This window comes from Ovis canadensis, chromosome 24, assembly GCF_042477335.2.
Source record: "Ovis canadensis isolate MfBH-ARS-UI-01 breed Bighorn chromosome 24, ARS-UI_OviCan_v2, whole genome shotgun sequence".
Lineage (NCBI taxonomy): Eukaryota > Metazoa > Chordata > Mammalia > Artiodactyla > Bovidae > Ovis > Ovis canadensis.
Genome location: NC_091268.1, coordinates 33,206,891 through 33,233,516, shown reverse-complemented (window position 1 = coordinate 33,233,516; position 26,626 = coordinate 33,206,891). Strand labels below are relative to the sequence as shown.

The 26,626-nt window shown below is 42.9% G+C and overlaps 1 protein-coding gene and 1 long non-coding RNA gene across 2 annotated transcripts in view; one reads left to right on the top strand and one right to left on the bottom strand.

The window, feature by feature from the left end:
* PDILT (protein disulfide isomerase like, testis expressed) overlaps window positions 1-23,600 on the top strand; it is a 46,922-nt gene extending 23,322 nt beyond the window's left edge. Inside the window, exons 3-11 of the mRNA XM_069570266.1 lie at window positions 1,181-1,314; window positions 2,745-2,882; window positions 7,397-7,507; window positions 7,589-7,714; window positions 12,795-12,992; window positions 16,310-16,430; window positions 19,148-19,326; window positions 22,387-22,476; window positions 23,229-23,600. Coding sequence (XP_069426367.1) covers window positions 1,181-1,314; window positions 2,745-2,882; window positions 7,397-7,507; window positions 7,589-7,714; window positions 12,795-12,992; window positions 16,310-16,430; window positions 19,148-19,326; window positions 22,387-22,476; window positions 23,229-23,459 — 1,328 coding nt within the window. The 3' untranslated portion in view covers window positions 23,460-23,600. The remainder of the gene's footprint in view (window positions 1-1,180; window positions 1,315-2,744; window positions 2,883-7,396; window positions 7,508-7,588; window positions 7,715-12,794; window positions 12,993-16,309; window positions 16,431-19,147; window positions 19,327-22,386; window positions 22,477-23,228) is intronic.
* On the bottom strand, window positions 337-14,576 carry LOC138429103 (uncharacterized). The gene is made up of 3 exons (XR_011252680.1): window positions 14,412-14,576; window positions 12,755-13,351; window positions 337-1,458 (listed from the first exon to the last, which is right to left on the bottom strand). It is a non-coding gene; the product is annotated as an uncharacterized lncRNA (long non-coding RNA).
* Window positions 23,601-26,626: the final 3,026 nt, after the last annotated feature.

Sequence of the window (26,626 nt, the reverse complement as noted above, 5' to 3'; positions counted from 1 at the left end):
TAGCTACTTCCTGTTAACTCCTATGTATCCTTCAATTTTCAGCTCATAAGTGATTTCCTCCAGGATTTCCTCCTCAACTTCACAGTGTAGGTCATGTATCTTTTCTACTGGTCCACAGAATTTTGCTTTTTAATGCTAACTTTGGGTGTCATTACATACTTGTTTGTGCAGTTATTTGACAATTATCTTCCTCAACAGAATGAAAGCTGCATAGCAGAGGCAAGGTCTTATTTCTGTTCACCATTTTATCCCCAGGACCAAACACAGCACTTCTAACATGGCACTCCAATGCATATTTATCAAATGAATGAATGAGTGAAGGAATCAGTCATGAGAGAAGGAATAAAGGCTTTTTTATGTCGTACAAAGCTACTCACAACTAACATTGCTCTAGCTCATAAATTCATTTTAAATGATCCATTCTATTTGATAATAGTCTTTGACAGAAAATACTTTAATTACCTGCCGTCATATAACATCGATGATCCTAGCAAGCACAGTCCATTTGTAGCCTTGTGTACACTTTGGCACACTATTATATATCCCAGATATGGTAGATGTGTCCCAATTTTAGAAGCTTTCTGTATGCTTGGCATTTCCTATACGATAGCTGAGAAATGGAAGTCAGGATAGATGACCTTAGAGGACTTCCATGTCTCAGCTAACGAATGGGAGACACAGGGAGATAGTGGAATTTTCCTAAGGGTGCAGAACTAGCTGGTCTTTTTATTTACCTTTTAAATCTTTTGAAGTGACTTAACAGCAGCAGCAGCATGTTTTAAGAAATAAATCCATCTTCCTTTCACTTTGAACAGTGAATAAGAAAACACGGCTGGGCATGCTTCCTCCTGGGTTTGATTCCCAGGTTCACCAGTGGAGTGGCCAATAGCAAGTTGAAACCTCAATATGTATCCCATAGGGCTACCATGGAGATGTAATATATGCAAAATGCTCAGCACAGTGCCTGGTCCTTGGTAAGAGTTTGGTAAAGTTTAGTTGTTATTAAAATTTACATCCTTGGGGCTCAGATTGAGGAAGAGAGGAAGAATTGACCTTGGCTTTCAAGGGGTGGGAATCTAAGGCAAGAGGTTTCTACTCATTTAACTTGGGGAAGATAGGCCTTGCTCCAGTTCAAGAGGAAAGTTCTGTGGGATCCATTTAATTGTACCTCTCTCTCTAGGAGTGGTTGAATCTACTGCCTTGGTTGTTTGGTTGAGAAGACAAATTAGCCAGAAAGCATTTCTGTTCACTGACAGCAATGAGATAGCAGAGTTTGTGAATTCCAGGCCCTTGGTCATCGTCGGTTTCTTCCAGGTACAGCATTCAAGAGGTGGGAGGTGGCTTCTCAGTTGCTAAGGATTCCTATGTCTGGGAGGGTGTGTGGGGTGAAGAGAGGTCTTCCATTTAGGTTAATTCCATACCCATTCTTCCTTTTCAATGACTGGTTTTCTGAGAAAACTGGAAGGATAAAAAATAAAGAAAAAGTGGAAGCTGAAATGGCAGGAGGAGCTAACTACAAAGGCAGACAGTAATGGGGAGAAAGGAGAAGAGATTAATATATTTTGAACTAATTTTGATAGTATAACTGATCTTTTTGAGGTCCACTTAGAACATCAATGACTAATAAATGATTTTCAAATTGCCCTTGCTTTTGGAGAATGAGTTTCTTATACATCTTTGCTCATTTCCTGTAACTTTGATGACTCCTCCCTTTTTCTGAGCAGAAATCAGAACTTCGGGGTTATACTTACACATGGGGAGAATTTGTACTTTTTTCTCTCCCGTATTACATTTTGACATTGTTTGTGGCCACAGTTTTCTTTCAAGCTAAAGAATGAAGGCTGAAACTACAGCCATATCTAAATATGAAGTTCATATCTGCTACTACACGTGATCAAATCAATGGCCTCTTCTGAAAGCAATTAAGGACTGTGTGTGTATGTGTGCTTAGGCGCTCAGTTGTGTCCAACTCTTTGCAGCCCCAGTGACTGTAGCCTGCCAGGCTCCTCCATGGGGTTTCTCCAGGCAAGAATATTGGAGTAGGTTGCCATACCCTCCTCCAGGGGATCTTCCCAACCCAGGGACTGAAACCAGGTCTCCCACCTTGCAGGCAGATTCTTTACCATCTGAGCCAATAGGGAAGTCCATTTAAGAACTAAATTATTAATAAAAAGTCTCAACAACTATGTTAGTAGATCCTTCACTCTCATACTTGGAAAAGGTCAAGTTTATCAATTCTATTTATCTCTGTGTTTTTGCCTATTTTGACCTTAGTCATAGCCATAGAGGAGAAGGCAATGACAACCCACTCCAGTACTCTTGCCTGGAGAATCCCATGGATGGAGGAGCCTGGTGGGCTGTAGTCTATGGGGTCACGAAGTGTTGAACACGACTGAGCGGCTTCAGTTTCACTTTTCACTTTCATGCATTGGAGAAGGAAATGGAAACTCACTCCAGTATTCTTGCCTGGAGAATCCCAGGGACAGAGGAGCCTGGTGGGCTACTGCCTATGGGGTCGCACAGAGTCGGACATGACTGATGTGACTTAGCAGCAGCAGCACCAGCATGGCCATGGAAGTATTCTGGGTATGAAACATCCATAAAGGTGGATTTAGGTAGCCTACCAAAACCACAGAACTTGGAAAGATGAAGAGATGAGTTAGTCACCATTTTCACCCTGTCCTTAAAATTGCCAGGCATTTTGCTTTCTGTCGAAGCCTCATCAAACATCTCTCCCCAAATAGGACTTAGAGGAAGAAGTAGCAGAGTTGTTCTACGAAATGATCAAAGACTTTCCAGAGCTAACATTTGGAGTGATATCGATTAGACATTCCACTGGGCGTTACCATGTCACCCTTGACAGTGTTATAGTGTTCAAAAAGGTAAGACTTGAGTTTTATTGCTAGTGACGGGTCTCTAGTTCAAAACAATGAACCATGCATGGGCTTTGGGTATAAATTCTGGTTCTGCATTTGTGAACTAAGTGGCATTGACTAGCTGGTTTCTGGGAAACCAGTTTCTAGACGTCTCTCTGACCTTTCCAGCCATTTCCCACTGGGAGCTCCTCCTTTCCTTAGCCAGTAAATGCCATTAATTAAGGCTCAGTCTTCTGCCCTGCATTTGCTTCTGGTTCATCCAAGCTTCCCCATCAATCCATATACCCATGATTTACAAATCTCCATCTCCAGCCAGACTTCTCTAATCTCCAGACCTTTAAATCCATCACCAGATGTCTCAACATGGTCAAGCCTAAGTCATGATCTCTGTTCCAAATCCTCTTCTAGCATTCTCTCTCTCTTTTTGTGAATAGCAGAAACATTTATTCCACCCAGCAGTCACTGAAGAAAAGTGAAGTTCAAAAATCTTTCTCTTATTATCTTCTCAGTTAGGCATTTTTGTCAAAGAAGACACACACAGGGCACATGAACACAATACAAACATTCAGCATCATGAATCATAGGGAAATGCGATCCTCTCATAGTGAGATGTCACCATCACTCCCAACTCCTCTGTAAACAAAATCAGAACACCTCAGCATCATCCTAACACCTCCCTCTTTTCCATCCCTGCTAACCAATCCATCAGCCCAATTCCATTGATTTTTAAATTTAAAATATTCCATGAATCTATCTACTTTTTTCTACTGCTACCATCATAGATCAAGTGACCATTCATATCCCACAGCTTAGTGCAATATACATTCAACGGGTCTACCACATTTTATCTTGTCCTCTCAAGAGATATCTTCAAAATTAAAATCTGATGGTTATTTTCCTCCTTCTAATTGAAAGCCCTTTAATAGCTTCCTATAATTTTTAGGATAAATATGAGTCCTTGATAAGGGCCACAAGGCTTTCCACAGTCTAACCTCTATTACAAACTTCCCTCCTCTCCCTCTCTGGGATCTAGATCTGAGCTGTTCAATACAGCAACCACCAGTCACATGTGACTATTTACTTTAACATTAAAATTTTAGTTCTTCAATCAAACTAGCTATTAGTAGATAGTGGCAACTATATTTAATATCATTGATTTACAGAGCAAATCCATCATCTCAGAAAATTCTACTGAAGTGTTACTTTAGACTCTGTAGTTTGGTTCCTGGAATACGCATTATTCCCTCCTTCAGTTCAGTTGAGTTCAGTTCAGTTGCGTTGCTCAGTCGTGTTCGACTCTTTGCGACCCTATGAATCGCAGCACACCAGGCCTCCCTCTCCATCACCAACTCCCAGAGTTCACTCAGACTCGTGTCCATCGAGTCAATGATGCCATCCAGCCATCTCATCCTCTGTCGTCCCCTTCTCCTCCTGCCCGCAATCCCTCCTCCAATCCCTCCCAGCATCAAAGTCTTTTCCAATGAGTCAACTCTTCTCATGAGGTGGCCAAAGTACTGGAGTTTCAGCTTTAGCATCATTCCTTCCAAAGAAATCCCAGGGTTGATCTCCTTCAGAATGGACTGGTTGGATCTCCTTGCAGTCCAAGGGACTCTCAAGAGTCTTCTCCAGCACCACAGTTCAAAAGCATCAATTCTTCGGCACTCAGCCTTCTTCACAGTCCAACTCTCACATCCATACATGACCACTGGAAAAACCATAGCCTTGACTAGACGGACCTTAGTCTGCAAAGTAATAGCTCTGCTTTTGAATATGCTGTCTAGGTTGGTCATAACTTTTCTTCCAAGGAGTAAGCGTCTTTTAATTTTGTGGCTGCAATCACCATCTGTAGTGATTTTGGAGCCCAGAAAAATAAAGTCTGACACTGTTTCCACTGTTTCCCCATCTATTTCCCATGCAGTGATGGGACCAGAGCCCATGATCTTCATTTTCTGAATGTTGAGCTTTAAGCCAACTTTTTCACTCTCCTCTTTCACTTTCATCAGGAGGCTTTTTAGTTCCTCTTCACTTTCTGCCATAAGGGTGGTGTCATCTGCATATCTTGAGGTTATTGATATTTCTCCCGGCAATCTTGATTCCAGCTTGTGTTTCTTCCAGTCCAGCGTTTCTCATGATGTATTCTGCATAGAAGTTAAATAAGCAGGGTGACAATATACAGCCTTGATGTACTCCTTTTCCTATTTGGAACCAGTCTGTTGTTCCATGTCCACTTCTAACTGTTGCTTCCTGGCCTGCATATAGTTTTCTCAAGAGGCAGGTCAGGTGGTCTGGTATGCCCATGTCTTTCAGAATTTTCCACAGTTTATTGTGATCCACACAGTCAAAGGCTTTGGCATAGTCAAGAAAGCAGAAATAGATGTTTTTCTGGAACTCTCTTGCTTTTTCCATGATCCAGGGGATGTTGCTAAATCCTTACAATAACCATGGTACTTAAAGACATGGCTCAAAGAGGTTAGGTTACTTGCTCAAAGCCACACAGGAAGTAGATGAAATGATCCAGATGCTGGTTGACTTCTCATAGGGAAGACTGCAAGCCATTGTGTTTTACTTAGGCCCCTGGAAGTCTAAAAAATTCCAAACTAGAGAATAAAATAACCTGATTTGTGTTTTTGAATGGACAACATAGAATCCAGAAGTAGATCCAAATGCATACTGAAATTTAGGATTTAATAAAGATGATGTTTTAGACTAGTAGGCAGACTATGTTATTCAGTGACTAGCACTGAGAGAATTGGGTAGCCATTTGAAAAAAACGAAAGCTAAATCCATAAGTCATTCCTACCACCAAATTAAATTTCACATTGATCCCTGATTTAAAAATATAATAAAACTGTGGAAAGACTAGAAGATGCCATAGGAGAATTTGCTTTCTAACCTTGGAGGGAGGGGAAGAGTCCCTTTATGAAGCATGACAGAAACCATAGAAAATATGAAAAGAAACCACTGATAAATTTGGACCATTCAAAAAAATGTTAAATTCTGAGGAACAAGTGAAGGTTACTCAGTCATGTCCAACTCTTTGAACCCCATGGACTATACAGTCCATGGAATTCTCCAAGCCAGAACACTGGAGTGGGAGGCCACTCCCTTCTCCAGGGGATCTTCCCAACCCAGGGATCAAACCCAGGTCTCCTGCATTGCAGGCAGATTCTTTACAAGCTGAGCTACCAGGGAAGCCCTCTGCAGAACAAACCAGGTCACAAAATCAAATAAAGGCAGGCATTTGATACCATTAAACTTGAGATCCAGAATTTAAAAAAGAAAAACAAAACACAAAAACAGCAAACTTGGCATTGCATTTAGGAGAAATTTGGTCTATGTTAATGGTTAAGAACATGGGCACTAGAGTCAGATTGCCTGAGCTGGAATTTTGGCTCCATGTCTTAGCTTAGCTTAGCTTAGCTTAGCTTAGTTTAGCAACCCTGGGCAAGACATTTCACTTCTCTGTGCCTCAATTTTCTCAATTGTAAAATGGGCAAAATAATAATATATGGCTCAATGAGATGTTATGAGGATTAAATGAGTTAATATATACAACATGTTTAGAACTGTGGTTGGTACAACTTGAGCTCTCCATGAGTTTAATTAGTATTACTTAACTATTACTATGACCAGACAAGAGTATAGGCTTTATCAAGAGGACAATAAGGCTTATGTTTAAGAAAGAGTCATATTTTAACAACATCACTCTGGCTGAAGTTTAGGGGACAGATTGAAGGGAAGCAGGGGGATAAGTTGAAAGACTATTAGGAAACTATTGTAGGAGCCCAGGGAATATGTTTGGACTAGAGGCTGGAATTGGTATAGATATAGAGAAGGAGATGGAGTAGAGAGAAATAAGGAGATAGCTACTTTTTTCTCCTCCCCCACGGACTTTGATCCTGTGCTACAGAGAATTTATGTAATTTCCTGTGTTAATCCAGGTCCTTCTGAGAAGCAGTCATCACGCAGAATTAGTCATGCAAAAATTAGGGGAAATGCCTGTGAAGGAAAACAGAGAGGGGGCTGGGGAAACTTATCAGACCATGATGCAGATCTGACCCTTGGAAGGAAGGAAGGTGAAATGGAAATCTTTGGTTGCAGTGCAGTCCTAAGAAAGTTCATCAAAGTCCTCCATAAGAAAAGTCCCAGAAATGGGCTTGCCTTAGTACCCTTGCCTTAGTACCCTTGAAAAATTCATTGGTTAGAAGCAGTGTGTGAAAAACTGCTCAGCATCAGCACAAATACATTGACGAGATTTCAGAGCAAGGCAGATGGGGCTATCGGTCAGCTATACTCCCTGCTCTGTAGACCGGAGATTTTCATGGCTTCCCCATATCCATATTCCACCCTCAGGTTAGTCTGCTCAGATGTCTATATTTATTAAGTATCTAGATTATATGTCACACCTGTTAACATGGTGTTTCCCTTTTATCCAAGGGGAAAATCATGCTATTTACATTTATTAAGTGGTTATGTCATGGATGCTACTGCCCTCTAATGTTTTTCTTCTTTTGTCCAAGGGAAGAATTGTGAACCGCCAGGAGCTTATTAATGACAATGTCAACAAACAAATCCTCAATAAACTTATAAAAGAACAACTCACAGATCTTGTTATTGAATACAACACTGAGGTCAGTGAGCAAAGGGTCTCAGGAGGAGGGTAGCTGCGGTAGCTGTGTGCACAGAATGACTTGTTTTCTTTTTAATTTCAGAATAGGGATCTGATTTACGAATTGAACATCCTGAATCACATGTTGCTCTTTGTCTCCAAAAGCTCTGAGTCATTTCGTGTAATAATGCAGCATTACAAGTCGGCATCGAAGATATTCCAAAACAAGGTTTGTGGAAGTTGCCACTGCTTTTTAGGGTTCTTTGGATAGAAATCAAAGTCCTGTAGACCCTGATGCCATCCATCTGTTTTGCTGATTGTAAATGAATCTAAGAAGAATTGGCATATTCGTTTGCATACCACTCTCCTGATTTGCAGTCTTCTTCCTGCCCAGCGTCTCTTTCTTTCTCACCAAAGCTTTGCTCTTTCTTCCCTCATCTTTTTGAGAAGTCTACTATGGTAACATGATTGTTTTGGCTGCTTTTTTGATGGACCAGGCTCTGCTAAGATTGGGTGACTGCACTGTGGCTAGAATTTGGCCTGGAGGAGAGGGGAAGGCAAGACCTGAGGTCAGGGACTGTGAAAAGCCTGAAGATGTGAAACAGAGCAGACTGTAGTTGCTGGGGTTCTAGGATTCAGCATCAACAGGCTTCGGTGCAAATTCTCTTCCTCTTAACAAGTGATTTTACCTTAGATGAGTATAATCTCTCAGTCTCAGTCACTGTCAGTGAAAAATGGGGAATTGCTTCATGTAAAGCAATGAGCAAATGTACACTAAACAGTGCTTACATTTATTATTATCATTAGAAACACATCAGTGTTTCCTAAGTATCATATCCATATTTATGTAGTTACCACCGTCTGGATTATGGAGGCTATTTACTTCCTTTTTCTCTTTATTTTTATAATAAGTAAGGTAAGAAAATTATTCTGAAATTTAAACAAAACAATTAAAAACTTTGAAGACTCAAATGAACACATAATAAAGCCACTATGCACCAACATATTTAAATACCATGCTACATCCCACCTTACAATTACAAAAACATCTGTTGTAAATGAATTTCTCTGTATGTGTGTGTGTGCGCACGCTCACTGTGTCCTACTCATTGTGACCCCATGGACTACAGCCCTCCAGGCTCCTCTGTCCATGGGGTTTCCCAGGCAAGAATACTGGAGTAATTTGCCAGTTCCTCCTCCAGGGAATCTTTCCAACCCATGGATCCAACCTGCCCGTCTTATGTCTCCTGCATTGGCAGGTGGGTTCTTTATCCCTAGCACAACCTGGGAAGCAATACATTCCTGGTTTATTCAATTTTAACCTAGATTGTTGATGTAATTAAATTGATTACAATCTGATTGCTTTCCTGCTATTTTTGTTATAATGGTCAATTTGTTGTTGCTATGCATTGGAGAAGGCAATGGCAACCCACTCCAGCGCTCTTGCCTGGAGAATCCCAGGGACGGCAGAGCCTGGTGGGCTGCCGTCTATGGGTTCGCACAGAGTTGGACACAACTGAAGTGACTTAGCAGCAGCAGCAGTCACTAAGAGAAGTGAAAGACAAATCAGAAAAAGAAAATATACCCATCTGAATGCAGAGTTTCAGAGAATAGCAGGGAGAGAGAAGAAAGCTTTCTTAAGTGAACAATGCAAAAAAAAAAAAAAAAAAAAGAGGAAAACAATAGAATGGGAAAGACTAGTGATCTCTTCAAGAATATAGATACCAAAGGAACATTTCATGCAAAGATAGACACAATAAAGGACAGAAATCGTATGGACCTAACAGAAGCAGACGACAGAAGAAGTGGCAAGAATACACAAGATCTATGCAAAAAAGATCTTAATGACCCAGATAACCATGATGGTGTGATCACTCACCTAGAGCCAGACCTGCTGGAGTGCAAAGTCAAGTGGGCCTTAGGAAGCATCACTGTGAACAAGCTAGAGGAAGTGATGGAATTCCAGTTGAGCTATTTCAAATCCTAAAAGATGATGCTTTGAAAGTGCTGCACTCAACATGCCAGCAAATTTGGAAAACTCAGCAGTGGCCACAGGACTGGAAAAGGTCAGTTTTCATTCCAATCCCAAAGAAGGGCAATACCAAAGAATGTTCAAACTGTTGCATAATGGCACTCATTTCACATACTAGTAAAGTAATGCTCAAAATCCTTCAAGGTAGATTTCAACAATATGTGAACCGAGAACTTCCAGATGTTCAAGCTGGATTTAGACAAGGCAGACATACCAGAGATTAAACTGCCAACATCCTCTGGATCATAGAAAGAGCAAGAGAGTTCCAGAAAAACATGTATTCCTGCTTAATTATGCTAATTATGCTATGTGTAGATCTCAACAAACTGGAAAATTCTTAAAGATATGGGAATACCAGACCACCTGACCTACCTCCTGAGATACTTGTATGTAGGTCAAGGAGCAACAGTTAGAACTGTACATGGAACAACTGACCAGTTCAGAATCGGGAAAGGGGTATGTCAAGGCTGTATATTGTCACCCTGCTTATTTAACTTACGTGCAGAGAGAGTACATCATGAGAAATGGCAGGCTGGATAAAGCACAAGCCGGATTCAAGATTGCCAGGAGAAATATCAATAACCTCAGATACACAGATGACACCACCCTTATGGAAGAAAGTGAAGAGGAATTAAAGAGCCTCTTGTTGAAGGTTGAAAGAGGAGAGTGGAAAAGCTAGCTTACAACTCAACATTCAGAAAACTAAGATCATGGCATCTGGTCCCATCATGGCAAATAGATGGGGAAACAATGGAAACAGTGACAGACTTTATTTTCTGGGCTCCAAAGTCATTGTGGATAGTGACTGCAGCCATGAAACTAAAAGACGCTTGCTCCTTGGAAGAAAAGCAATGACAAACCTAGACAGTGTATTAAAAAGCAGAGACATCACTTTGCTGACAAAGGTCCAAAGCTATGGTTTTTCCTGTAGTCATGTATGGATGTGAGAGCTGGACAATAAAAAAGTCTGAGCACCGAAGAACTGATACTTTTGCACTGTGGTGTTGTTGGAGAAGACTCTTGAGAGTCCCTTGAACGGCAAGGAGATCAAACCAGTCAATCCTAAATGAACTCAACCCTAAATACTCATTGGAAGGACTGATGCTGAAACTGAAGCTCCAATACTCTGGCCACATGATGCAAAAAGCTGATTTATAGATTCATTGAAAAGACCCTGATGCTGGGAATGATTGAAGGCAGGAGGAAAAGGCAACGACAGAGGATGAAATGGATGAATGGTGTGACTGACTAAATGGATGTGAGTTTAAGCAAACTCCAGGTGATGGTGAAGGACAGAGAAGTCTGGCATGCTGCAGTCCACGGGGTGGCGAAGAGTTGTACATGATTGAGTTACTAAACAACAAGTTGCTAAGTCATGTCTGACTCTTTTGTGACCCCGTGGACTGTAGCCCTCCAGGCTTTTCTGTCCATGAGCTCCCCAGCAAGAATACTAGAGTAGGTGGCCATTTTCTTCTCCAGGGGAATCTTCCTGACCCACGGATCAAATGCACATCTCCTGAATCATCAGGCGAATTCTTTACCACTGAGCCACAGGGAAGCATAATTGCTTAGCCATAATTCTTCTAGATTAATTTTTTAATTTTTCTCTTTAATCTAGATGGAATTTATTTTGGTATATATCAAAAGATTGAGGTTGTTGATTGCCTTTATCCCATTTAGCAAGCTTGTTGAATGTCATTTATTGATTGTGCTCCATTTTCGAGACAAAGTTATACAGTTGGATAAATACTATTCCAACAGGTCATGCCCCTTATCTTGTTCTCCTCTAACAAATGTCTATTGAAATTATACATGGTTTTACTATGTCTACTTTGTTTTTCACTCTCTCCCCAGCACCTGGAAGACTGTCTGACACACAGTAGGACTCTTAATATTTTGAATCCTGAATGACGTGAGAGTGTCCAAATCCAGGGTCTTCAAGAGCCTCTAAATGGTCTCCTTCTTCCACACTTTCTTATTATCTACAAACAGAGTGGCCTTTTAAAATTATCACCATGTCACACTCTGGCTTATTATCCTCAGCAACTTCTCATCTCTTTCATATCAACCCTCGGCTCCTCACTGTGGATCTGACCTTATCTCTCACCATCTCCCACGACTCTCTCCCTCATGGTGCTGTAGCCACACTGGGCTGCCCCTCTGTTCTAGAACACTCTAAGCATTCCCCATCCCTCCACTCAGGCCTTTTCAATAACAGTTTTCACTGCTTAAATAAGTGATCCCCTGACTAGTTACTCATCACTCAGGTCCAAGCTCAAATGTCACCTCCTCAGATATGCTTCCTGACCTTCTTACAAAATATTGAGCCCTTATGTCACCCTATCTGTGCAGTCCTCTCTCACAGTGCCCCGTCTCATTATCCAGTTGGCACTCACTCATTGCTATCTAATTGATTAATTTCTTTACTCATTTCTTGCCTGTCTTCTCCACTAGAACGTGAGCTCCATGAAGGCATGAATTTTGTCTACCTTGTATCCCCAGTACTTAGTAAAATTCCTAGTAGCCACTCTACAAATAGGTGTAGAATGCACGGTTGAATGAGTTATGAGTTTCCTAGATGAAAGAATAATTTAGAATAATAATGAGTTGACATGTACTGAGCAATTTTCTACCTCCCAGTCACTAAACTAAGCCTTTTATATGCAGCCTTTTCATTCTCACAGCAACCCTGCAGGGTGGATACTATTATAATTATCACTTTACAGATAAGAAACTGTAGCACATAGAGGGGACACTACTGTTTTGCCCAAGGAATTGAGATGAAAGCTCAAGATCTCCTGATTTCCTGCAGTTGTATGAATGCTGTCCTGCACAAGGATGATGAAACCAGGATGACAGCTAATGCCTGTCTATGCAGTGGAGTTCAGGACTGCACCTGATGAACAGGAGCCTTTACAGAGATGCTCCATAGATGCTGCTATTTACATTTCATTAAGTGCCTTGCTGGGCTTCCTTGGTGGCTCAGACGACAGTCAAGAATCTGCCTGCAGTGCAGGGGACTCGGATTCAATCTCTGGGTCAGGAAGATCCCCCGGAGAAGGGAATGGCTACCCACTCCAGTATTCTTGCCTGGAGAATTCCATGGACAGAGGAACCTGATGGGCTATAGTCCATGGGGTTACAAACAGTCAGACACGACTGAGCGACTCAAACTGCTACCACTACAAGCGCCCTCCCATAGCTTCCCGCAGTTTCTCTCCCTCGCCCTCTCCATACCTCCAATCCATACAGACATGGGTTTCATTTGATTTGGCAGATCCTTTTCATCCTTGTGGATACAGATGTGCCCAGAAATAGACGTGTCTTCAAATACTTCCAGATCACAGAGGTTGATGTCCCATGTATCCAAATCCTAAACTTAAGCTCCGATGCAAGGTACAAAATGCCTTTCGAGGAAATAACCTATGCAAACCTCCAGAAATTTGGCCAGAGCTTCCTGAATAGAAAGGCTAAGGTAAGCCAGTCCTTGGATAACGATTATTCAGAACCTCAAAATAATTCTCTTTTGGCTGTGCTGGGTCTTCATTGCTTCGCTTAGGCTTTCTCTAGTTGCAGTGAGCGGTGGCTACTCTTCGTTGTGATGCTCGGACTTCTCATAGTGTTGGCTCCTCCTACTTCCCAACATAGGTTCTAGGCAAGCTTGGATTCAGTAGTTGTGGTGCACAACCTTAGTTGCCCTGAAGCATGTGGAATCTTCCTTGACCAGGGATCGAACCCATGTCCCCTGCATTGGCAGGCAGATTCTTATCCACTGTGCCACCAGGGAGGTCCTCAAAATAATTCTTTTTCTGTCATTCTGCTGGCTTTGGTCATCTGAATGGAAAGGTCAGTCTTACTGTTCTTGTGATGAAATACCCGCATCTCCCCATCTCAAATCTATTCAGCTTTTGATATCTCCTGACTTTATAATTCTACCATTAATTCATTATTCTTAAAATTAAGACATTTTCTCTATAGGAGTCTCCAATTGAAATGAGCACTCCCAGCCTGGCATCCTCTTAAAGTAGGTTCTTATTCTTCTTTCAGACTCTAAAGTGAAAGATTTACTTGGACACAGGGTAGATGCTTGCTTAGGGGAGAAGATGGGGTGGCATATATGGAGCAATCAGGACTTAACCTCAAAGACTTTAGGGACTAAGGAGGAGAGGCTTCAAAAAGAGGGCTACAAACACTATGTTGCCCCATTATATAACCACCTGCTTTTTATTTAGCTCTTTCTATATCCTCAACCACCCTTCTGAGTTACTTCCTGCTGAGTTAGGTGATCATATTATTTATTTTTCCAAATGCGGATACTTTTGAGAGTAATGGGAGCATTCTTGGAAAGTGTTCTAAATGGCAGGAATAAACTGGGACACTCCAGGCAAACAGGAAGGTATGATCACCTTATTTCGGGGGGCTCCCTCTACTTCTGTCCACCCCCCCACAAACACTGCTTCCTCTGCAGCCTTCTCAAATGAAAGCTGATTTTTCTTTTATGTACAGCATTATCACACACCAGTTGATAAGGCTGGTGTCCTCCATGCCACTTCTAACCATTTCTCCTCCTCCTGCTTTTAAAAACTCCAAATTCTTTAGATTCCATGCCTTTGAACTTTAGACCACCAGCTCCTGCCTCCATGGCTATCCTGATCACTTCCCTCTCTCTATCTGAGGATGCAGACATGCCCTCCACCCCTATTCTGTCCTCATTTACAGAGATGTCAATATCCCAAACCCTCATCTCTTCTTCAGCAATGGTGTATCCATGCCCTCTCAGCCACCTGCTCTTATTTCCATACTCTAGAAGTGGCAGCCCCTCTGAAAGCCTGATTTCACCCTTCCTGTCCCCTCAGTTGCCTTCTCTAGTAGCCACATGGCTACAACCCCTTACCCTTTTCGTGGCTCCAGTCTCCTGATCTCATTTCATAATCCCTTTAGTGTCCTCCTTTGTTGACTTGGATTCCATGTCCATTGCTCTGATGATGATTCCCTTAACTCCTCTGTCCCTTCCACCTTCCACCTCCTCTACATCCCGTAGCATTTCTCAGGCAAAATCACAACTCCAGTTGAACCCATTTAACTTTCCTATTGATTCCAGGCCAATCCTGGAGAAAAAGAACATCACCCTGAGGCAGGCTAGCTTCATGGAGTCATAAACCAAACCTCCTGTGGGCTCTTAGAAATGTTCTGACATTTATAGAAATTTCACTTAATGTGTTCATTCTCTGAATCTTGGACTCTATTTCTCCTCAACCTCATGCCTACTTTCAGTCTGAGCTGAGTATTCTAATATACCACTAAGAAAATTGAAGGTTTCAGACAGGGGCCCCTCATTTTCTATCACTACACCTGCAGATCTACTTGGAGCTCTGCCTGTCCTCTTTTTCTCATGCTGGCTATATCTCAGGAGGTGTTTGTCTTCCTCTCAAGGACCAGCACATCTTCTTGTGTTCTTGGAAGAAAGAGGAGTATCTTTCATCTGACCTATAAGATGTCATGAGTCTGATCTGGCCCATTGCTAATTCTGCATCATTTTCTCCATTTCCCATCCCTCACATCCAGTCCCCATTCTTTTTATGCTCCCTCACAAAGAATCTTCAGGTCCTTTCCAGAGGTGGGGGTAGAGATGAGGGAAGCTATTGTAGGTGCTAAGGCTGGTGAGTTGGGCAAAGACCACACAGCAAGGACTTGTAAGCATATTAAGGATTTGGTATTCTAAGAGCAATGGGAAGCCGCATTTGCCTGGTGAAAGTAGAGCCTGCTTTTAGGAGAATAAAGGTGTGAAGAGGATTAGGAGGAGATAAAGAGAGGACACTGTAATAACAGTGACCTAGATGAGAGATGAAAGCTACCTGGCCAGAGTAGTAGCAGTGCAGACAGAAAGGTGTGAATTCAAGAGATACTCAGAAAACAATGGTTGCAAAAAAAATATATGTTCTGAGATTTTTCATCGCCTCCTTCAAAGACAAGCAAGAACTGAGTTCAGTTTTTCATTTGTTCACAATATTGACTGAGGTCTTATGATGTACCAGTACTCAGTGGTACTCAATGATAAGGGAAGAAAAGTCCTTTGTGACATTCCATCCACTGAGAGAGGGACACATTAATGACATAACCATAAAATAAATATAAATGATAAATAAGTGATACAGGAAAAGTACCAAGTACTATGAGAATTTATAAAAGCAGGGCTGTGACCTAGTTTGGGGTAGAGTCAGGCAAATCTTCCTTTGAGATCATTCTGAAAGACAAATCTGAGTTAGAGATAATTCTGATAGAGAAGGGAGTGTGGGAATGAGGAAGTGGGCAGAAGGCTAGCCCTTTGAGTGAATAGACCAGTGTGGCTGAGGAAAGCAAGGAAAGAATGATGAGCATGGAAAAGGTGGCAGGAAACAAAGTATAATATATATTTTATAGGTGGCATAAATGATCCAGTTTGATTCTTGGGATAATTGAAGACAGCTATATTTTTGGAAGAAAGGACATAGACTAGTTTAGATGTTAATGATGTGAAACCCACTCTCATCTAAGAACTCTAGGAATCATGTATTCGGAATTCTGGAATCCACCCTGGTTTGGGACTCTGCTGCTTTCTCAGCCCTCTGACTCTAGTGCCCTGGACAATCCAGGTTGCACATTTAGCTCATGACTTTTCTTAGCATTTCAAATGCTTTCCCAAGGCTGCTGTAAAAACAAGAGAAAATTTTCTATTGCTTCCAGCTGTGGTGGGGACCCCACCTGCCAACCAATTTCTGGAGGCTGTTAAAATGTCTCAAATTTATTTCCTAGAAACATCTATCCAGTGAAGAAATTCCAAATTATTGGGACCAGGGGCCAGTTAAGCAGCTTGTTGGAAAAAACTTCAATGTCGTCGTGTTTGACAAGGAAAGGGACGTGTTTGTGATGTTCTGTGAGTATCTCTGCAGAGGCCACTAGAGGCAGTGTCTCCAAAGTTACTTTTTCAAGTGTAGGTTCCTGAATTCTTGGGTACTAAAATCTCCAAAACCTATCAAAGCATCATGCCAAGAATGGTCTTCAGACATCCATAGTTTGGATCCAGATGACATCAGCTACAAAGCAACTCTCCCCCCAGATCAAATCCTTGAAGTGTGTGGAATACCTTTCAAATAATTGAAGCCTGTGGCTATTTGTAACAACAGTAATACTGATGGCTAACGCTGATTGAATGCTAGATCCACCAGGCCTGCGCCGTCAGTCTCTACTTTATTGTTCTCACCTTGCTGGTGCTAAGCTGCTAAGTCGCTTCAGTCATGTCCGACTGTGCGACCCCATAGACGGAAGGAAGCCCACCAGACTCCCCTGTCCCTGGGATTCTCCAGGCAAGAACACTGGAGTGGGTTGCCATTTCCTGCTCCAATGCATGAAAGTGAAAAGTGAAAGGGAAGTCACTCAGTCATGTCTGACTCTTCGCGACCCCATGGACTGCAGCCTACCAGGCTCCTCCATCCATGGGATTTGCCAGGCAAGAGTACTGGAGTGGGGTGCCATTGCCTTCTAGTAAACAGAGTCCCAGGGAAGTGAAACTTTACTAAAGTTATGCAGCTAGTGGGTGACCTTAAGTAAGTAAGGGATTGGAACCTAGTCAGCCTGAACCCAGTGGCTACACGGGTAACTGCTGTACCAGTATAAGTTAAGTAACATCAAATAGCCCATATTTAACACACCTGAGTTGGTGCAACCAAAATGAAGACTCACGTCATGCATGTAAAAGACCTGGAACAGTGTCTGGCATCTTGTAAGCACATGATCAAAGGCAGGTACTATTACCATTATTTCCCCTGTTATGATTATTTCCAGTGCTCACCCAGGGACAGTTGCTCTTCCTCCACTGTTTCTGATTTGCACGTGAAAGCCAAAGCCAAGGGACCTTCTCTTTCACCCTGAGACACAGAGAAGGGTGGCAATGCAGTGACTTCAGATACCTCTTTTATTTAACAGGAGGAGTTGATATTTATTGAGCACTGATGAGTTTGCTGTTTATACACTTGCTCTCACCCCTCCTCTAACCAAGCCTCTTAGGAAGGTACAGCGGATTTCCCCATGATACAGATCAGGGAACCTAGCCTCAGAGAAAAGAATTACTTTAGAATTACCCTAGATCACATAGCAAGTAAGCTGCAAGACAAAAAGTTCAAATCCAGGTCTGTTGCCATCATTTCCTAGAGGGTGAAACAAGGACTGGGTTATATTATGCAGGCTTTTAAAACTCTCATTGAAATGGGCATTCATCCATGGAGCTAGGTGTTTATAGTCTGCATGGCTGAATAACCATGATCTTTTGCTTTTAAGTGAGAGGCTGGGGAGGCCTTTCTTTCCTCATCTGACACTGGGAGTCTTGAGAATGCTCACTTGGTTTTGGTAAAAAACCAAAGCGGCCTTATGTTTTTTGGAATCAGGGTTGTCAGATTAGCCTCACGACTATAGCCATTAGGCCCCCTTGGGTTCCAACCCAGGGCTTGTTGCTCTCCAGGGAAGCTGCCAGGATACAGCCAGGAGAGATGGTCACAGAGGCACTCAGTCTGTAAACTGAGGGATAATCGTCCAAATGTAATATCCAGGGACTTTGAGCCACTCCCCAGACAAACCCAGAATCTTTAATGGAACGACCAAGGCAAGGTTGTTTCCCTTCCATGCTGGAGCTGGTCCCGATTTCTCCTCATAGTTCCAGGTGTCTGCACTATCCACAGAGCTTAAGGAACTATCTGGAGGGAAGTCCAGTGTCTCTTTCCCAGCGATAGTTGTACTTAGCTCAACCTCATGTTCACTTCCTAGGTGGACTTTCCTCCATGGGACTGAAAGGGGTATGATAAAATGATCACAAGTCAAAGCAGCCTGTCTGCTAATCCCACTCCCTCTGCTTAAATCACTAAGTGACCTTGAGCTGTAAGCTTAACTGCTGTTGGAAAATTCTTGTGCTCTCTCTCACATACACAAATACACATATTTTTTGGAAGAACATAAATATTTTTTTCTTGGTTTGGTTTTCCTCTTCAGCTGGATGGAAGGAAATGTTAAAGGGAAATCAGAGAAAAGAAGAAAATGTCTCAACATGTTAATGTCTGAGTAGAAGGGGGACTAGGTTATTTTTTTTTCTAGTTTATTTAGTGATGATCAGATACTATAGCTGAAATGTAAGATAACCTAAGTGAAGTAAGTGAAAGTGAAAGTTGCTCAGTCGTGTCTGACTCTTTGTGACCCCATGGACTATACAGTCCATGGAATTCTCCAGGCCAGGATACTGGAGTGGGTAGCCATTCCCTTCTCCAGGGGGTCTTCCCAACTCAGGGATCGAACCCTGCTCTCCCACATTGCAGGTGGATTCTTTACCAGCTGAGCCAGGAGGGAAGCCCAAGAATACTGGAATGGGTAGCCTCCAGCGGATCTTCCTGACCCAGGAATCGAACTGGGGTCTCCTGCATTGCAGGTGGTTTCTTTACCAACTGAGCTATCAGGGAAGCCCAAGAAAACCTAACATGCTATTAAAAGAGACAGTGCAATTTGTATGGCAGCAGACCATTAGTGGAACACGGTGATGGTGTCTATGGGGGAGTGTGGATTTCAGGGTCTTTATGAGTGTGAGCTTGAGTGATGGCCTTTCTTTTCCAGATGCACCCTGGTCCCAGAAGTGCATGGTGTTGTTCCCAGTGTTGGAAGAGTTGGGCAGAAAGTATCAAAACCACTCCACAGTCACCATTGCCAAGATCGACATCACGGCAAATGACATTGAGCTGACGTACCGGGAACGGTACCCCTTCTTCAGACTCTTCCCCACTGACTCTCAAAAAGTGAGGGGCTCTTGGGATTCACATAACTGGAAATGTTATATCATTGTCAAGGACTCAGTTTCTCTCGGTCTCCCTCTACCTTTTAGCAAATCAACTTCATTCTCAGCTCCAACTCTTATTATCTTTTCATATTCAAGTTAGAGAAAAATTTCCACTAGCTTTCAGAAAATTCCCAACCCAGTCTGATTGGGTCCCCCTAACCCAATCATTGTGGTAAAGGGGATGCTGGTGTTTTGATGGTCAGGCCTAGGTCAAATGTTTCCCTCTGGTATTAGAGCTGAGCTTCACTCAGACTACATGGAATCAGTCACCATGTGAGTATTGGGGGTGGAGTGGTACCAGAAGAAGGAAGATTTCATGATGGAGACAATTAAGTACTTTACACTTTGGTTTTAGAGCTGTTGAACATCACCAGTGTTCATGGAATACATACTTCATGCTACTTTGGTATGTGGGGAAGAAGGTCAAAGAATCACAACCAAGGTCCCAGGTCCCAAGAAGAGTATGATTAAGTGTTGGGTAAAGTCATGGAATGTGAAGTCAAGTGGGCCTTAGGAAGTATCACTGTGAACAAAGGTAGTGGAGGTGATGGAATTCCAGTTGAGCTAGAATTCCAGTTGAGCTATTTCAAATCCTGAAAGACGATGCTGTGAAAGTGCTGCACTCAATATGTCAGCAAATTTGGAAAACTCAGCAGTGGCCATAGGACTGGAAAAGTTTTCATTCCAATCCCAAAGAATGCTCAAGCTACCACACAATTGCACTCATCTCACATGCTAGTAAAGTAATGCTCAAAATTCTTCAAGCCAGGCTTCAGCAATACATGAACCATGAACTTCTAGATGTTCCAGCTGGTTTTAGAAAAGGCAGAGGAACCAGAGATCAAATTGCCGACATTTGCTGGATCATGGAAAACGCAAGAGAGTTCCAGAAAAAACATCGATTTCTGCTTTATTGACTATGCCAAAGCCTTTGACTGCGTGGATCACAATAAACTGGAAAATTCTGAAAGAGTTGGGAATACCAGACCACCTGACCTGCCTTTTTAGAAACCTATATGCAGGTCAGGAAGCAACAGTTAGAACTGGACATGGAACAAAAGACTGGTTCCAAATAGGAAAAGGAGTACATCAAGGCTGTATATTGTCACCCTGTTTATTTGACTTATATGCAGAGTACATCATGAGAAACGCTGGGTTGGAAGAAGCACAAGCTGGAATCAAGATTGCTGGGAGAAATATCAATAACTTCAGATATGCAGATGACTCCACCCTTATGGGAGAAAGTGAAGAAGAACTAAAGAGCCTCTTGATGAAAGTGAAAGAGGAGAGTGAAAAAGTTGGCTTAAAGCTCAACATTCAGAATGCTAAGATTATGGCATCTGGTCCCATCACTTTACGGCAAATAGATGAGGAAACAGTGGAAACAGTGGTTGACTTTATTTTTCTGGGCTCCAAAATCACTGCAGATGGTGATTGCAGCCATGAAATTAAAAGATGCTTACTCCTTAGAAGGAAAGTGATGACCAACCTAGACAGCATATTAAAAAGCAGAGACTTTACTTTGCCAACAAAGGTCCATCTAGTCAAGGCTATGGTTTTTCCAGTGGTCATGTATGGATGTGAGAGTTGGACTGTGAAGAAAGCTGAATGCCGAAGAATTGATGCTTTTGAACTGTGGTGTTGGAGAAGACTCTCGAGAGTCCCTTGGACTGCAAGGAGATCTAACCAGTCCATCCTAAAGAAGATCAGTTCTGGGTGTTCATTGGAAGGACTGATGTTGAAGCTGAAACTCCAGTATTTTGGCCACCTGATGTGAAGAGCTGACTCATTTGAGAATACCCTGATGCTGGGAAAAATTGAAGATGGGAGGAGAAGGGGACAACAGAGGATGAGATGGTTGGATGGCATCACTGACTCAATGGACATGAGTTTGGGTAAACTCTGGGAGCTGGTGATGGACAGGGAGGCCTGGCGTGCTGCGGTTCATGGAGTCACAAAGAGTTGGACACAGCTGAGTGAACTGAACTGAACTGAAAGTCATGGTATGGCCTCATCTCCAAATGCATTTGGCATTAAATATGGAAGATTCTGGAGGGCAGATATGGCTGGAAGTCTTCATGAAAATATGACACTTTGAAGAATGGTAGGGATTTAAATCAGAAGTGTGTGACTTATAAGTAGGGAGTATAATATAAACAAGGGGGTAGGCAGAAGGCTAACCACAGAACTTTGAAAGAGATATCATCCTGGTATAGAAGATGCACATGGAAAATGAGGCTAGATTGAAAGGGTGGATGGACCTGGTTCAGATCTTCAGTTATCTGAAAAAGAGTTTAGACAGCCAGAGGGCAGTAAGCAGTTTCCTAATCTTCTTAAAGACTGAAAAAGGAAAGGAAGCTAGTGATAGCTGAGCAAGAACATATGCCAGACACTTTGTAAAACAAATATTCTTATTCCTTAGTAATAAAATAGCATATCAACCATTGTTTTAAGTGCCTTTTGCATGTTGTTTGCGACCCCATGGCCTGTAAGCCCACCAGGCTTCTCTGTCCATGAGATTTCCCAGGCAAGAGTACTGGAGTGGATTGCCATTTCTTTTTCTCCAGGGGCCCTTCCCAGCCCAGGAATAGAACCCAGGTCTCCTGCATTGCAGGCAGATTTACCTCTGAGCCACCAGGGAAGCCTCCTTTTCACATAGTAACTCGTTAAATCCATATAACAACATCATGAGAGAGGGACTGTTATTATCTTCACATTATAGTTAAGGAAACTGAGTCATAGAGTGGTTAAGCTTCCAGACAACACTGCCAAGTGGTGAAGCCAGGGTTTGAGCTCCAACAGTGTGGCCCCATAGTTCTTGCTCTGAACGACTACATCACAGCCCTATGATGGAGGATATTTCATTATTCTTATGGTAATGAAAGCTCAGAGATGTTAAGGAACTTGCTCACTGCACTCAGGTTGTTAGGAATTTGACTCTGGATTTGTCTGTGGAGCAATCCCTGAGTATCCTTCAGGAAGAGGCTACCATTTCAGCTCTGCTCCATTTTCTTCCTAGGCTGTACTGTACAATGGTGAACATACCCTGAAGGGCTTTTCTGACTTCCTGGAAAGTCAAGTCAAGATTCGGATTGAGGATGAAGATGAGGTAAGGTGAAACAGCAGTACCCTAGACCATTCTGTCCCACACAGAACCATCAAGAGCTCAATAGATTAGGAAAGAGGGTGCCAAGAGTTCTACAATCTTGTGGCAGAGAATGGAGGTTGGATGACTTTATTTCAAGGACACATGCTATTAGAAAGGCAGAGTTGAGAAACACAGAAGGACAAGGTCTCACACAGCTCCCAGGCTGCTTCCCTAGGTCCACTACTCTTGAGTGCTTAACCACATGTCCTGATGGGCTCCTGTACCCTGGCATTGTTCTACAGTCTCCATTCCCTCCTAATTCTGTCCATGCCTCAGTAAGGCCATCTGCTGGAAGGGGTCATCTGTATTAGTTAGGACGCTTTCCGTTGCAAATGTCAGAAACTATAGCTCATCAAAGGTGGGTGGATTCTGAAGCTCAGAGTCATTTTCTGTCTCCCCATCCCTGTTTTCCTCTGTTTGCTTCATTCGCAAGCAGGCACTTCCCCACGGAGGGGCAGTGACTGCTCCACAGCTCTCAGCTAACACCTTCTCAGCTTGCAAACAAAGTATTATTAATAATACCAGGTCTTTAGTAGTCCTAGCACATGTTCTGGAGCGAATCTCAGTAGCCAGGCCTGGGGCAGCGGCACCTCTGGGCTTAGAGCAGTGAAAGGCTGCTTGGCAGTGCAATGACAATTACTGCATAATTCTTGCCTCTATTTATTTTTCCTCCTCCAACTCTTTCTCCCTCCCTCTCTTCTTTTCTTAAATAGCTACTCTCTGTTGAGCAAAGTGAAGAGACAGAAAAGGAGGTATTAGCGGAGGAAAAGGAGGAAATTTTTATGAAGAAAGAGCTACCAGAACAGAATGTGCCTGAGCTGGAGAATGTGACCAAGCTCGAAGGGCCAACTGAACTGAAAGAAAAGGCTGAGGAGGAGAAGGTAGCTGAGCCAAAGGAACCTCCAACACAGGCGGAGAAACCAAGAGTGAAGGAAGAACTGTAAGGCTCTCTAAAGCCAGGAAGAGAGGGTGCCCATTTTCCAGATCCTGGCATCATTTTCTGAGTTGATCTACTCCAAATAAAATTCTATAACATTGTGGTAGGTGGGTGGAGGCTGGATAATAAAAGCCCTTGAATGTCTTTGGCCCCGTGTTACTCATTACCTTTTTTCTGTTTGGTGTTGCCTTAGAAGAGCTGTTTGGCCTCAAATTCAGATAGGGCTGCAAGGGAAGCTATAATAGTAACATTAAATGAGTGTTTACAACATACTGGGCATTCGCTTAGTTCTCACAGCCTCACTGAGAGCTAGGTTTCATCATCCCCATTTTACAGATGAGGAAACTGAGGCAAAGAGAGGTTGAGCAACCAGGATCACAAGGCAGGATCACAAGGCTAGAAAACCCTTGAAATATGATTCTCGGCGATCTCACTCCACAGATGGTGCACTCATCACCATCACTACTACCACATTGGGATCCCCAGAGAGGGTGGTTGATGCTTTCAAAGAGGTGGAATGATCTTTGTATGCTTCATTTTAGCACAGTAGGAAAGAGATTTGACCCAAAATCTCTCCCTAGTCTTTCACATCTCAAAATGACCCATTCTCGTAAGCAACCATATGCTAGGCTAACCCTCAAGTCCCTTCTTTCCTTTTATTACCGTAAAAGTAATGCCACCAAAACACGTGACTCCTCCTACTTCCTTCCATGTGACTCCATCCACTATTTCCCATCTCCAGCCACCAGTCTCAGCCACAGAAATCTTCTAATTGGTCCCTCTACCGCTGCTCTGTACCTCCAAGGCCCCCCCACATACATACACACAATCCATAGTCCCTAAAGCTGTTAAAGTGATCTTTTTCAAAGCCATATCATGAGAGCTTACGGTGCTACCCCGTTTTTCCAGTTTCTAGTGGCTACCTGCCATTCATGGTTTCTTCTTCAAAGCACTCTGACCATTTGTTTCCATCCTCACTTTTCCTGCTTCCTCTGACTCTAATTCTTCCTGCCTCTCTCTCATAAGCACCACTGTAATTGCACTGGGCTTGCCCAGATAACCTCATCTCAAGATGCTGATCTTAATTATACCCACAAAGACCCTTTTGCCATGTGAGATAACACTCACACAGAGAAGGAAATGGCAGCCCACTCCAGCGTTCTTGCCTGGAGATTCCCAGGGATGGGGGAGCCTGGTGAGTTGCCGTCTATGGGGTCGCACAGAGTCGGACACAACTCACACTACTTAGCAGCAGTAGCAGCAGCATATTCATGTTGCTGGTTTGTGACATTCACTTAATTCAGGTGTAATAGACCTCTTGATAAAAGGAAAGCATAATATTTTAGGGACTAAAGTCTATACAACCCACCTGGGCCTCTCCACAGCCTTCCCATTATGTAATGCAAAAACTGATTATACTTAATCAGGCCTCAGTAGCCTGTGCCCCAGTCTCTCCTTCCCCAAACCCAAGCCTGTCCACATCCAGACTAAGCAGGGAACAGCCTGCGGCCCTGGAACTCACCTGAACCAGTTGCCCTGGCAGGAGCAGGTATTAGTATTCAAGACACGATTCAAAGCTCACCTGCTTCAGCCTTAAAGCCATGTGGCTGCCAGTTGAAGGAGGGGTCCCCGGGGGCTTCTAGGAAATCACGTGGAACTAAATCACATGGAACAGAGCTCCTGACTGGCCATGAGCCAGAAAATGGGTGTGCTACTTGCCTGTCCCCCAGATGCAACTGGGGCCTTAGGAAGTGGGGGCTCAGATTGGTGAATACAGTACGGGTAGGTGGGGCAGGTGATGACTCTCTGTTGGGAGGTCATTAGAGCATACAGGGAGAGAAAGACCTTTAACAGAAGGACTTTGTCTCTATGAAAGGAGAGTGGATGTGGAAGATGAGGCCAGAGGCAGGTAGATGGAGATGTGGGAGGCATGGCTTAATGACTCCAATGAAGTTGCCATATCCTCATCAAGTATGTGAGGCTGGTGGGGGCGGGGAAGGGTGGGAAGAACAAAGAGTGGAAAAATAGCCAGTTAGAGAAATATACCACAAGGTGATCTAGCTATGTTGAATCAAGGTGATGTTTACTGTTTTAAAATACAGATTTTATTATAATTCAGGCCTGACAAAGGCAACAGATCAGGAGATAACTGTCATCAAAAGATAGTTTAGTATACTCTCAGGTCCTAAGAGGAGGGTATATATCATGCCATGAGGGGCCACACAGGAAAGTGCTAGAGTTTGTCAGAAGGCAGAGGAAGCAAGGGGAAAATCTGACTATAATTGAAAATGTAGCCTTTATTGTGGTTTCCATAGGAAGGGACAGAAGAGGCAAGGTAAGCAGGTTTAGGATTGGCTAGTTGGAATAATGTCAGTAGGCTCTGGGACTTGGAAATTGTCCCTAGTTACCTGGTACCTGGTCCTGAGTGTGAGCCTGACAGGGGAGAGCTTGGGCGGTGGGCTCTAGACTGGCTGCTTTGCATGTGAAAGGCATGCTCTCAGGAATATGATATTCCTAGAGATGGCGAGGTATATCTCCAGTGCTACCTATCTCCAAGGCATTAGTTCACCCTCAGTGGGGCAGTCCCTCCAGAATCACCAGTATCAAGATGTAAAAGCATCAAACACAAAAACTTGAATAATGTGGTTGGTTATTAGACTTCAGAATAGTCTCAGCCCAAACTCCCTATTTTCCTACCCAAGATCTCTCCCCAGACAACTTCAGGAGCTACCTGGAGCTCCATCTTTAATCCTTTAAAGACACCCAGACTTAGGTTTTGACAGAGCCTCATGTTCACCAACCAGAAATGACATTCACCGTCTAGGATTGAGAAAAAAAATATTAAGAACTTTTATTTTCTTCTGAAGTTATAGCAAAGAAAGGGGAAAAAAAAACATTCTTATGGGGGAAAAACGGGCAAAGGATACAAACAGTTCAGAAAAGAATAAATAGTAAGCAAATGAAAAGATAACTTCCTTTTTCATCAAAGAACTGCAAAAGTAAATAATGATAAGATATTTCTCACTTTTCCACAAAGATGAAAGTTAATGCCCAGGGTGGCTGAGTACTGTGCTGGGATTGTGAACTAACTGTTATAGATCTCTCTGGGGTGCTGTTTGGGAAGAAACATCGCTGAAAACTGTGCTACCTCTTTTCCTATGAAATTCCCCTGAG